This window comes from Boleophthalmus pectinirostris, unplaced genomic scaffold (genome assembly GCF_026225935.1).
Source record: "Boleophthalmus pectinirostris isolate CB_2022bp ecotype Guang Dong unplaced genomic scaffold, ASM2622593v1 HiC_scaffold_14, whole genome shotgun sequence".
Classification (NCBI taxonomy): domain Eukaryota; kingdom Metazoa; phylum Chordata; class Actinopteri; order Gobiiformes; family Gobiidae; genus Boleophthalmus; species Boleophthalmus pectinirostris.
The window spans coordinates 11,563,017-11,575,331 of record NW_026571047.1 but is presented as its reverse complement, the minus strand read 5'-3'; the positions used below and the strand labels follow the sequence as shown (position 1 = coordinate 11,575,331).

General features: G+C 39.1%; 4 protein-coding genes across 4 annotated transcripts; 2 read left to right on the top strand and 2 right to left on the bottom strand.

Moving 5' to 3' along the window:
• Positions 1 to 133: 133 nt before the first annotated feature.
• On the bottom strand, positions 134 to 3,958 carry LOC110159665 (cytochrome b-c1 complex subunit 2, mitochondrial). The gene is made up of 14 exons (XM_020924258.2): positions 3,824 to 3,958; positions 3,193 to 3,267; positions 2,961 to 3,110; positions 2,715 to 2,779; positions 2,588 to 2,644; positions 2,349 to 2,473; positions 2,144 to 2,241; positions 2,007 to 2,064; positions 1,833 to 1,928; positions 1,395 to 1,594; positions 1,168 to 1,248; positions 772 to 848; positions 494 to 647; positions 134 to 420 (listed from the first exon to the last, which is right to left on the bottom strand). The coding sequence occupies exons 1-14, from the start codon at positions 3,941 to 3,943 to the stop codon at positions 337 to 339; spliced, it is 1,440 nt and encodes a 479-aa protein (XP_020779917.2). The 5' UTR covers positions 3,944 to 3,958; the 3' UTR covers positions 134 to 336.
• Positions 3,959 to 4,171: 213 nt separating this feature from the next.
• snu13b (SNU13 homolog, small nuclear ribonucleoprotein b (U4/U6.U5)) lies at positions 4,172 to 5,292 on the top strand. Its single transcript, XM_020924266.2, has 3 exons — positions 4,172 to 4,389; positions 4,537 to 4,657; positions 4,837 to 5,292. The coding sequence occupies exons 1-3, from the start codon at positions 4,387 to 4,389 to the stop codon at positions 5,097 to 5,099; spliced, it is 387 nt and encodes a 128-aa protein (XP_020779925.1). The 5' UTR covers positions 4,172 to 4,386; the 3' UTR covers positions 5,100 to 5,292.
• Positions 5,293 to 5,801: 509 nt separating this feature from the next.
• Positions 5,802 to 8,080, top strand: crym (crystallin, mu). Its single transcript, XM_020924260.2, has 8 exons — positions 5,802 to 5,995; positions 6,199 to 6,349; positions 6,422 to 6,484; positions 6,641 to 6,742; positions 6,825 to 7,008; positions 7,570 to 7,691; positions 7,757 to 7,841; positions 7,918 to 8,080. Exons 1-8 carry the CDS (start codon positions 5,826 to 5,828, stop codon positions 7,986 to 7,988), a joined length of 948 nt encoding a protein of 315 aa, XP_020779919.2. The 5' UTR covers positions 5,802 to 5,825; the 3' UTR covers positions 7,989 to 8,080.
• A 23-nt stretch (positions 8,081 to 8,103) lies between these two features.
• On the bottom strand, positions 8,104 to 11,686 carry rac1a (Rac family small GTPase 1a). Its single transcript, XM_020924262.2, has 6 exons — positions 11,345 to 11,686; positions 10,293 to 10,364; positions 10,081 to 10,198; positions 9,715 to 9,777; positions 9,479 to 9,638; positions 8,104 to 9,396 (listed from the first exon to the last, which is right to left on the bottom strand). Exons 1-6 carry the CDS (start codon positions 11,377 to 11,379, stop codon positions 9,266 to 9,268), a joined length of 579 nt encoding a protein of 192 aa, XP_020779921.1. The 5' UTR covers positions 11,380 to 11,686; the 3' UTR covers positions 8,104 to 9,265.
• Positions 11,687 to 12,315: the final 629 nt, after the last annotated feature.

Below are 12,315 nucleotides of genomic sequence, written 5' to 3'. Positions count from 1 at the left end.
TTTCAGAGTTGCCCAGTTTTGTTCTGCATGTATTGTGGCACTAAAAACCATAAATAGTACCTTGTGGCATAAAAACACAGCTGCAGTTCGTATATTACTTGCACCTCGTAATAATAATAAATTTAGCACCAAATTGTAAGATATAATTTATTACTTTACAGCAGATATACAGTAAACAGACGTTTAAAGGGGAATACATTTATAGAATACCCACAAATAGTGATGTTGAGATATTCGTTTGAATAACATCACTGCTGGGTAATGTGTTTGTGTTTTGTTATAATCAAAATAGAGATGTTTTACAACCTATTAAGTTTTAAATGGACAATGAGAGATTTAGAGTTCATCAACAAATGGAGTATTAACAAGGTTGCCACTCGAAGCCATAGTTTTCTTGCCAGAAACAAATGTCTTTGCAGCCTGAAAACATAAAAAAAATTATTAAGAAACTTGGGTCAAAGACAAAGTTGATAAGAAATGTAAGGGGTCTTACGTTGGCAACATCGGTCAGGGAGACATTGTCGATATTTTTAGAAATTTCCTCAGCAGAGTTGTACGATCCCACTACCAGTGCCTGTGTTCCAATAGCTTCCAGCAAACCCTCTGAACTCTCCAAGGACATCAGGAACTGCGCCTTTAGCTGTGCTCTGCAAATAGTATGCCAAGAGATTTTTTTCTCTACACGCTCAAAAAATAAAAACATGAAAAGAATAAACCCTGTGATGTTTTTGAATCGAGTTGTAGTGTTTTCTCTACATTTCAAAGACTTACTTGGCTCGAGTAAGATCTGCAGCTGTGACTCCTCCATCTGCAACAGTCTTCACTTGGCTTACAGCAGCCTTGATCACCTGCATGGTTGTCACATGTCAGCATGTATCAATGCATTATAAAATTGGGAGCCAAAAATAAACTAACACTCATTAGGTTTGCTTTGTGGATATATTGCTGTGGCTTGTAGTCATTACCTGGAGACTGATCTTAACCTTATTTACAACTGCCTCTTGTCTAGTCTTCATTGCCCCATATTCTAACATTTAACTTTAATACTATTGAGGATCTTGACAATTTCTATGTTAAATCAATAATGAAAGCTAGATTTTGGCTCCCAAAATGGGCTAAGTCCCCACTCACGCACACACACACGCTTAAAATGATAGTGATACTCACATCCCGAGCAGCTGCAGGTTGGGAAATGGTGTACACTCCAAACAAACCAGAGTCTGTATAGCTCACATTGAATGCACAGACCTATTGATGTAAGGCAAATGATTAAAGAATTAATAAAGGGACATAGTTTCTAATTAATTCACAGAATATCATGTCGGATAATAGACAATCTTAACTATATACAGCTTCCATAGAACGCAAATTTAAAGGTTAAGAGAGAAACTCACGTCAAAAGGATCTGGGGTGGCTTTGGCTACTCCCTGGCACAGCTTGCTTGTGATGTTAGAGCCCCTCTTGACATGAGGTCCTGCTCCCAATAAATGCTGCAGCACCCCAAACGACAGTGCATTGCTGCCCCCTGCAGCAGCCCCTTCACTCACCACCACTGAGTGCACCAAGCCGCTGGTACTGGGAAGGCGGACTTCACCTAATTCATTGATTTAGAGGTATTAGTAAGGGTGCCACATAACATCACAATGCTAAAATGTGTCACAAATTTAAGGATGGGAACTTAAATTTAGTCTTAAAGGCACTCATGTCACAGCCTGATGTTCAAATTCTGTTTTAAGAGCCTTAGATGTATTTGAGTGTCTATTTAGTATCACTGAGTGTAAATAATATTTTAAGATTAATTGCATTTTCATGATAAAGCAAACAACACTCACCCCCACGGTACTGAGCTTTAGCACCCTCTGCCCCTGTACCACTGCGAATGTTCAAGAACTGTTCTCCAACTTGTTTCAGTATACCGTGATCCACACCTGTTGAGCATTATTCACACACAGGCCCTCAAAGATAAAAACTAAATAGATTCCCAACTCTTGTGCAAATAATCTTACCAAGTCCAACAAGAGCCATCCTAGCACTTGTGAAGTTATTCTGCACAAAGTGGTGCAGCTGGTGGTGGAAAAAAATATTATTAATGCTATAAACACAATTTATCTCCAGAAGAAAGTTGACATAGCAAATCACTCACATGATCAGACTGGATGTTTCCAACCATGTGGTTGGGGCAATACAGGGAGTTACACAGGGCATTCTTGTAGGCAGCATCATGTAGACCTTCAACTACACCTGACATTAAAATCATACACATTAACAATATTTGGGGTAAATTGATTAAAATGTTAATCTACATTTTTTTGTAAATTAATGCATTTACAAAAAAAATTAAAGATTACCTATCTGAGGACTGTGCGCAGCTTGGGCCTTGTCCATCTTTACCCTGGAAGTGAGCTCAGACACCTCCCAAGGTCGAAACTCAGGGGCAGTGGTCACATTAATTAAGTACTCCATCACTGTGTCACTGCAGAGTGAAACAAGTTTTAATAACAAATAAAATGATCTTCAAGTAGAATTCACAAGATATGTTATGTGTGCTGTCAAGCAAAAAGGTAAATAAAATAAAAACACAAATTACATGTCATCTCTCAGGCAGTCGACAGTGTAGATCATATTCTCTCTGGTTGATGTCACACTGCAGAAAAACATAATATTTTAAATAATTTATTCACATACATAGTAAAAGTCTGTTATTGTTTACAAACCTTAGACTTCCACCCACTGCTTCAACTCCACGGCATATCTTAAAAGATGATGCTCCTTTTGTGGTCTAAAAAGTAAATTGTGGTAAACAGCATTAAGATAAAATAACTTGCAATATCCATTTATGAAAACAGAACATGTAATACGATGCTATTTTAGAGAGCAGTGGTGTCCAAGTTTTAAACAAATTCATTTTCTATGCCCAAATTGTTTCAAACTAAATTCTATAGAATATAGTGATTGTATACCAGGCTGGCAGCAAGGCGGAGAAGATGAGTGACTCCTAAATTGTCTGGAGTTTCATAACGACAGCCAGCTTTGATAAACACTCCAATCTTGGATGCAGGGGAGTAATTCTCTTGTGATGCAATCACCAACCCACTGGGAAGCTTGGTGACCTGAAGACACATTATATTCAGTTATGAAAATTTGATAGCTGTGCTCATTTCACCAAACTTTTAATGTCTCAGAATTACTGACCTGCACATCCTGTGGTTGGAACTTGACATGTTCAGCCTGAACCTTTCGAGCTGCCTGGGCAGCATAAAGCCTTGACTGCAAAAATAGATAAAAGTCAACTCAAAATACAACGCTTTGATTTCACTTAATTTATTATTATAAAGTCAGTGGATATGACTCAATTAGTGCTGTGGTAGCTCTCAGTAGTTTCATAAACACACATTTTTCACTTATGCTTAGTGCATAAAACATTATGATGTTACACTATGAGACTAACGTTACATACATACTGACTGAATTTCCCTACTGTGTAGCACTGCTAGTGAGCAGCTCAGTCACGTATTGTGTTCATCGGTGTTTTTTACTTATCACCTTTCCATATTTTGTGGAAAATCGACCATGCATCTAACCAAAATATGAATGTTGTTGTAGCAAACAATGTATAAAAAGAGGCATTTTTTAAAATGACTTTTATTTGTATCACGTTTTGTTGAGGCTCTGGGGGTTATGCCAGGTTACGAGTGACCGCTTCCTTGAAGCACCAGGTATTTGTATGAGCCCTGACTTGATACGTTCACGTCACTATCAGTCTCAAAGTGTAAAGTTATGTGTTTGCTGTTATCCGGACATGTATAAATGTTATAACTCTTACCGATAATTGTGATATTCCCCGAATCCCCTTCATCTCCCCTCTCTCCTTCACACAGGACGGTAGAGCAATATGGCCGACTGAAAGTGCCCTACCCAGCATTCTGTGCGCGGATGACGCCATCGACGCTAAACCAAACATAGTGCGCCCTCTATCGGTTTTACAATCAAATAGTCACCGCCATATTATAGATATGGCTTTAAAATATCTTTTTTTTTAAATCAATAAATGCGTTTATAACCGATATATTCATTGGCATATGATCTAATACATGCATAAACAAACACTTTCAGGCAAAACTTCAAAAAAAAAATCATGCTAGAGCACGGGACTTCCGTTCCACTTGCGCATGTGCACTGTCCCACACGTGGGGTAAACGTTTATAGTTCTATGGTTTGAACGAACCGCATGCGACAGTAGCTACATACCTGATCAGGCTTGTGTGAAGCAAATTTTACATTTTATTAGTATTTCGTCTTTTCTTCTTTTCTAGTCTACTCGGAATTAATTAGTCCTCCGTGAAGCATTTCGCCGAGAGGGCCGGAATATTTTGAAGTCGAGTGAAAATGGTAAGTCAAGGTAGTGCCGCATCAGAAGCTAAAAGTAACCATACAGAAACAGGAAATCTGCTTAATTTCAGGGTAACACTTTGTCCTGTTTCAACATTTGTATTCTTAAGTTCTAAAATATAAAGTTTTTGTTGTCTTTGCATTTAGACTGAACCCCAAGTCAACCCCAAGGCCTACCCTTTGGCCGACGCCACGCTGACCAAAACCATCCTGGATTTGGTGCAACAAGCTGCAAACTACAAACAGCTGAGAAAAGGCGCGAATGAAGGTGAGCAATCTTTGGACTAAAACCTATAAAACTTTATTTCTAGCATAGAGTGTGATTTCTGGATGACTCTTTGAATAACTTTTGAGTTTGTTAAACTTTGAAGTTATGTTGAATGTGCTGTATTTTGTATTAAATGTAACTGTATATTTCCTCATGTTCATAAATATTTTTATTTGCAGCTACAAAAACCCTGAACAGGGGCATCGCAGAGTTTATCGTGATGGCTGCTGATGCTGAACCACTGGAGATCATTCTCCACCTGCCATTACTGTGCGAGGACAAGAACGTCCCATATGTGTTCGTGCGTTCCAAGCAGGCCTTGGGCCGGGCCTGTGGGGTGTCTCGTCCAGTTATTGCTACCTCAGTGACCATTAAGGAGGGCTCCCAGCTCAAGCCACAGATTCAGTCTGTCCAAACTGCTATTGAGAGACTACTTGTGTAATTCTTTTGTCCTGTGGATGATGACCACGTCTCTTCTGGAATAAAGAGACAATTCCAAAATAGTTCTTTAGTTAAATACAGCATATGGCTTGATATGATGGTATTTTATGTTGATGAATAGGGTTTTTACTTTGTAAAAGTGTTTCATTTTGTAGTTTTACAATATGATTCACAATAAACTTTTTTATGTCATATGTGCAAGCTTTGTTTTTTAATACAGTGCTCACACAGCACAATCAAGATCTCCTGCTTTTAGTTTTTTCCCCCCATACCAACCAAATATGACAATGGTCAATGCATTTCTTGCATAAAATGAAGAGATATTTTCTGGCATGAAACAATTTCACACATCCAGAGATGACCCACATTAATTAATCCTGTTTAAAGATGCTCTAGCCACCATTAAAGTTGTCTTTCATGTTTTCAATTACAAATAGCCTAAATAAATGCAATAAAAACAAGCATTCTGTGAGCGGCCTCCACAGATTTTACCTGTAACTTGGCCTGGTGATGTCACGTGTTTTTTAGACATGCCATAAAAGTTAGATGCCATACAATGTTTCTGAGATTTCAGCCTAAACGCCCGCGGATTGGTTGTTTGTTCAAAAGTATATTTAGAGGCGTTTACATATTTGATACATTGCCAGGTAAAGTTTGAACATACAGTCAGTGCTTTGAACTCCCTGGAAAACCGGAAGTTGTCCAAAGTGTCAATCCCAAGTGTAACATGGCCGAAACTCCCCCTGTGATCATTTGGGAAGATGAAGTTCGCCGCTGGTTGCACTATAATGAACTAATTCCGCGCCTTGAAACGGCTTTGGGCAAATTCTCCAATCGGAACAGTGCGGAGGTGATTCAGCCTGTGCGCACCACTGTCCCCCTGCAGAAACACAGTGGGTATGTATAATCGAATCGAATCTGGGGTAGGCCTATATCTGGAGTAATATTTATGCAGTGTATTCTAAAATTAGTGGTCTGTCATTGTTCTTACACTAATAAAACACAAGACATTCGAAACAGAGACGGTTTTGGTCAAATTGCGTTAAAGCCTGCATGAAGCTCTCACCAGAAGTTAATCAATGTCCAAACTACTTGCGCAGGTTTCTTGGACTGATGCCTTGCTACATGGAGAAAGACGGAATCCTGTGTACAAAGTTGGTGAGCTTCTACAATAGACCGAGTGGGTCCACTTTACCATCAACACAAGCCACTGTGATGCTTATGGACCCTGAGCATGGGAATGTTAAGGCAGTTAAGTGTGGGTGCATATGCGTTTGTATCACTATGCACTTTGAATAACTAATCACAGGTTGCAATGTGCAGGTTATGAATGGAGAAGTTATCACATCCATGAGGACAGCAGCAGTCTCAGCAATCTCAGCTAAGGTCTGTACAACCAAATAATGTAATGTATCAGCCAGGGGTGGAAAGTAGTAAATGCATATTGCACTTTTAGAATTTGCAGCACAACATGTAAGAGTAGGCCATTCTTCCACTGTACAGTGTTTGCTTTACTTGTGTCTTTACTTGTGTCTTTTGCAGTTGCTGATGCGTCCTGATGCAGAGGTTCTGACCATTTTGGGAACAGGCAAACAGGCCACAAGTCATTACAATGTTTTCACAGAAATTTTCCAGTTTAAGGAGGTGCATATATTAAGGCACTGACACAAATAGCATTTACAAAACTCTTTAAGTTAAACACCTTAAGTTATTTCTTCTATTCAAGGTGCGTGTTTGGAGTCGCTCAGTGGACAGAGCGGACACCTTTGCAGGCTCTTTAAATGGTCCAGTTACAGTGTGTAAGTCAGTGGAGGAGGCGGTGAAAGGAGCTGATGTTATAGTCACCGTAACCACAAGTACAGAGCCAGTGCTGTTCGGTCAGTGGGTCAAACCAGGTGCTCATGTTGCAGGTGAGATTATCTCATTATGAAAAGGCCCCAACCAAAATGAGATGCTAAAGCTGATTTCATTAGGGAGCAATACGCTGCATCCACCCATGTTTATCTGCAACACCTTATACAGGCGGTGCAAAAAAAAAAAAAGATTGTATGACAGCTCATTGCTCATATTGCACACTGTCGTATCGTTTAATCCCTAGACAGTATATACTGTATATTTTAAATGTGCATCTGCAAATATTTTTTCTTTGCTCATTAAGACTGACAAATGCCCATGGATTATTTCAGGTCTTCCAAATAACTATTGTAGTTTAGCAATAAGACATGATCAAACACCACTTTGCATAGGGCCCCAACAAAGCTAAATAGGGCCCTAGGAAGAGGATCAACACATTAAAGGTACAGGTGTCAGTCCTCTTCCATACTTTCACTACTTTCATAAACATTACGCCTCTTGCCTAGCATGCCTAGGTATATCCCTCCAATTAAGCCTTACGTCCATAAATAAAATGGTAGATTAAGTGATGCTTTTGTCAAGCATTCACAATATTTATTTTTTGTCTTATTGAGTAGCAGTGGGAGCTTGCAGACCCAATAGTCGTGAACTGGATGACAATTTGATGAAGCAGTCAATTGTGTATGTGGACAGCCAGGAGGCAGCAATGACAGAGTCTGGAGACATCATCCTCTCTGGGGTACTTATACCACTGCAGAAATAAAATGTTTATTTGAAGTTGGCTATTTAACATCATTGTTTCAGGTTGACATTTTTGCTGAAATTGGAGATGTAATCAATGGAACAAAACCAGCTTGCAGAGAAAAGACCACTATATTTAAATCCTTAGGTAGGTGGCAAACTAATACAGTATAATAAGTATAAAGTGTACTACTGTGTACATAAACCCTTTTCTTTAAAAACAGGTCTGGGGGTTGAAGATGCAATCTCTGCTCAACTGGTCTATGACAAATGGAAACGTAATGTTGATTTATAGCTCTACATAACATTTAGCTTAATATCAAGAACTTTCTGTAAGTAGGTTTCCAAATAATTCAAATGACATTAACATTCTAATAAACATAATTATCAAACAAAAAGACAATATTGAATAGAATTTCAAAGATTTTATTTACTTAAAAAGAAATTTCTGCATTATACTATGTGAAAATAAAACCAGGTGTAGCAAGAGTAAAACAGAGTGTGAAACACTGTTAAAATGAATTTGGATGTACAGCAGCTCCCCAGAGCACCCACTAACTTTGATCATTGCTCTTCTCAAAAAACGTTCATCGATCTGGACTGCAGAGGTTGTATCGCACATGAAGGGGTTAACATTGGGTGCTAATACACATGGTTCACAGACTGGAAGAATACAGTAATAGATGGGATCAAAATGACAGGTTACAATTCAGCAACGTGATGGTTTAAAATGCTTTCTACACAAGCTCCAAGACTAAAACCGGCATACAAAATCCGACGAGGCGTACGACAGATACACCTCACTTTTAAATTGTGTCAGTTCTCTTAACATACAGTAGAATAACATGACAATGGGCACAGAGATAATAATGGCCATAATCAAAGCAGTGGCTACAACACTTCTTATTAGTAATTTTTAAGAATACATATTTTTACAAATGGTTAAACTCACTTGATGACAGAAGATTAAAACTATTAAACACATTAGTGTTTCCCATGGTTACTACAGTGTGGTGACCGCTGACTGAGTTTTGGCAGTACATCAGTCTAGTCGAGTGAGAAATGTAAACAAATCATCAGCCATAGATTAGAGACTGACAACCAAAAAGAGGAGAAATTATATTTTCCTACAACAAAATAATAAAAACAAAACATGTTTCATTAGTAAAATGTCTTCAAGGCAGCAGGAATTTCTTAGTGTCAAGGACTTTTAAGTACATCAAAGGATCCCCTTAGTAATTTTTAAGTAATTTCAAATTTGTAACTTTTCTGATTTTTTATTTGTTTGTTCTCCCTCTTTTTCCTGCATTAACCTCTAAATCATTTACACACCATAATTTTCACCAGGCCTTATGAAAAGTCACTTTATTACAGTTGTCTGAAAGAACAAGACAGACATAAGCAATCCTTTAGTGCGAATGCTCAGATCTGTGGAGCTCTTTCAAATGAAGTCTAATCTACCACTATGTAAGCAAGGACACCAAGTGTGAACTGAAACAGTGGGAGTTATGTCTTCCCTCTTAATAGGCAAGTTTGACTGCAATTGTGTAGCATACTCCCTGCAATTCTCCATTACAATAAAAGGCACTTTCTCCTCTTCTTCTTCATGGGTGGAGGGCAAAGGACTGCCCTGATGGCTTCATCAAACACTGTCTTAAGGCCACGTTGGGTCAAAGCTGAGCATTCCAGGTACTTGACTGCAGCTAGAGAGCACACCAAACAACTAGTAAGTTTAGCTGTTCCATTTAAAGTAAACAACTCAAAATAAGATGCTTTTATACTAACTTATTTCTTTCGCCATAGCCAAGCCCTGGGGATAGGTGATTGGGATGAGTTTCTTTTCCTTAAGCTTATCGATTGTGTCCTTGTCATCTCTTAGATCCAGTTTGGTGCCCACCAAAATGATTGGAGTGTTAGGACAGTGGTGTCTTACTTCAGGATACCACTAGGAGTGAAAAACTGTCAATATTAGGACCTGGAATAATACAAGTTAGTTATTAACACACAAGCCCTAGTCTCACCTTGGCACGGACGTTTTCAAAGGAGGCAGGACTCACGACAGAAAAGCAAATGAGGAACACATCCTATAAAAACAGATGGATTACTATTACTTTTGTAAATGTCAACTTAAACATGTAAACATGAACACTAAGTAGCTCCTTGTAAAACACTAAGTGAGTCTAACTGCAGGCCACACAAAGTCCAGTTTGTGCTGCAGACAAAGGACACGAACAAGAGATGCTATTCACTTGTAGACATTGTAGAGGTACTGGGAATACAAGTCACTCACTACTACCAAGTATGAATGCAGTCCATAATTCACCCGCGCAAGTCAGCGTTGTTAATATTGCCCACCCCTGGCACAAACGATCTTATAATGTATTTACCGTTTGTGGGTAAGACAATGGCCTAAGCCTGTCGTAGTCCTCCTGTCCAGCTGTATCCCAAAGGCCAAGATTCACGGGTTTGCCATCAACCATAACATTAGCAGAGTAGTTGTCAAAGCTGTTGACACAAAGAAAATGAATAAGCATACATAATATCACATTTTGAGTCCTGTTCAATCCATTTGAACATATTGCATAGTTGTCATTCTTACACTGTGGGGATGTACTCTCCAGGGAATGCATTGGTCGTGTAGCTGATGAGTAGGCAGGTCTTACCCACAGCCCTGTAATGGGTACGTAACATAAGATTAAAATAGTACAATATAAATGACTTGGAGTTTTTCATTTTCATTTCCTCATCCTTGCTCAACAGGTCGGAGAGAAGAAGAGGCTTATCATGATGCTAAGCCTTTGTTATGTCTGCCACAATGTCAACCGCAGTGGACACAAACATATCATTATTATCATTTAGCTAGTGCTTCTTTATGTTTACAATGCATTGTTAGGTTACCATTCAAAGCTGTAAAGGATTTCTGATAAATCGGTCTTAATCTCTCTTCCTGGAGCATGTGAATTGTTTACTTAAACTTTGTAAGACACACACATTATTTATTTATATATATATATATATATATATATATACACACACATATACACATACACATATACACATACACACACTTTATTTCATGAAACAGTTTTCCATCCAGTGTTATGTGTGGTTTTGAAGGGAAGACTGTTCTCATGCCACAACTCCTACAACAAGTTTGTATATTATTCCACAGATCTATCCAGTTCTTTTGTTGCGCTAATCCTTATTTGGCATTAAATTACATAATCTTATGCACCTATGAATTCATGATATAGGATTAAATAACTTGTACACTGCTCAAGAAGAACGGGTAAGATGAGCTCTTCAATGAACACATCGTGGCCTTTTGCGTAAATTAATCAAAAAGACGACTTGAATATGCGCTTATAAGCGGCCATTATGCCCGAGTCACGTCTGGGAAATGACATGCCGTGGCCTTATAGTCACACCTCACCCGGAGCGTGTCGAGAAATCAGTGTGACCCAGCTAGACTCAAAAGTAGGCACAACAACAGCTGTCGGCATGTTGGCATATTATCTGAGCCTAGTTAGCTGCTAGCCAACTGTTGCTAACTGGGTCAGCGTTTAAAAACCCCGTTCCCGATAAAAGTAAACATATGTGAATAAATTAAGCACATAAGTGGTTAAAGAAATAGAAAACATCTGAACTTACCCGTCCCCCACAACCACACACTTAATGGCCTGCATTGGACGGCTCTTTCGTCGGCTTTATCGCAGCTTTCGTCAATTAGCCACAGTTAGCTAAAGGCGGCTAAGGGACCGCTCCTCTGTCGCCTCAAAAGTACAGCGTGAACAAAGTTCAGAGGCCTCGATGTTTTCGAGATATTTTGGATATATCTCGAGCGGAAAGTGCCGCACTTGCCTATAGTTCTTCTGAGATGCCTACGCGAAACTTAAAAACTTGTAAATCAGAGGGGCAACACCCAAAAATTGAGGAGTCAAGATTGTGGAAAAACGCCCACAGTAAAGGCTGCAGCGCTGAGGACTGTGCAAGTCATATCCGGTCCGAGCAGCGCGGACAAAGACGTCCTCCTGTGGCCAACGCAGGAATTACAACAAGAATTTTGTCAATTTTGTCAACGCCACTCACAATAACACAACTAACAGTATAGTTTCAGCGACAAAGTCTAACCATTGTTTAAATGCAAATAAAACTCGTGAGAAAAGCACAGAAATATTCAAGTCAAACCAAAATGTTCACTCATTCGAACCTATTAACCATGCATAGGGGCTATAGGAAGCCCATGACTAATGGTTTATCTATCACGGCTCCAACATGATGGCTACTCCATCATGAATTTCAACTTTTAGTAGGGTTGTGCTGTCGTTGTTCTTATGTACACTAGAGGGCAGTCTCTCTCCAGCGGTAGGTGGCAAGTGTCTGCGGCTTGAACCATGGATCCATTGAACCCAGAGACTGTACAGTCACGTTTTGAACTATAGATTACAGGGCCACAGAGGCAAAAAAAAAACAAAAAAAAACAAAACAAAAAAAAACAAAAAAAAACACCACCACAGAGAGTGAAGCTAATGACATACTATTTGCACTTTGGAGATGCTGTAAGACAAAACAGGGAATTCAGAACATTCAGCTGAGAATACACATTATGCCTCATCTGTCTC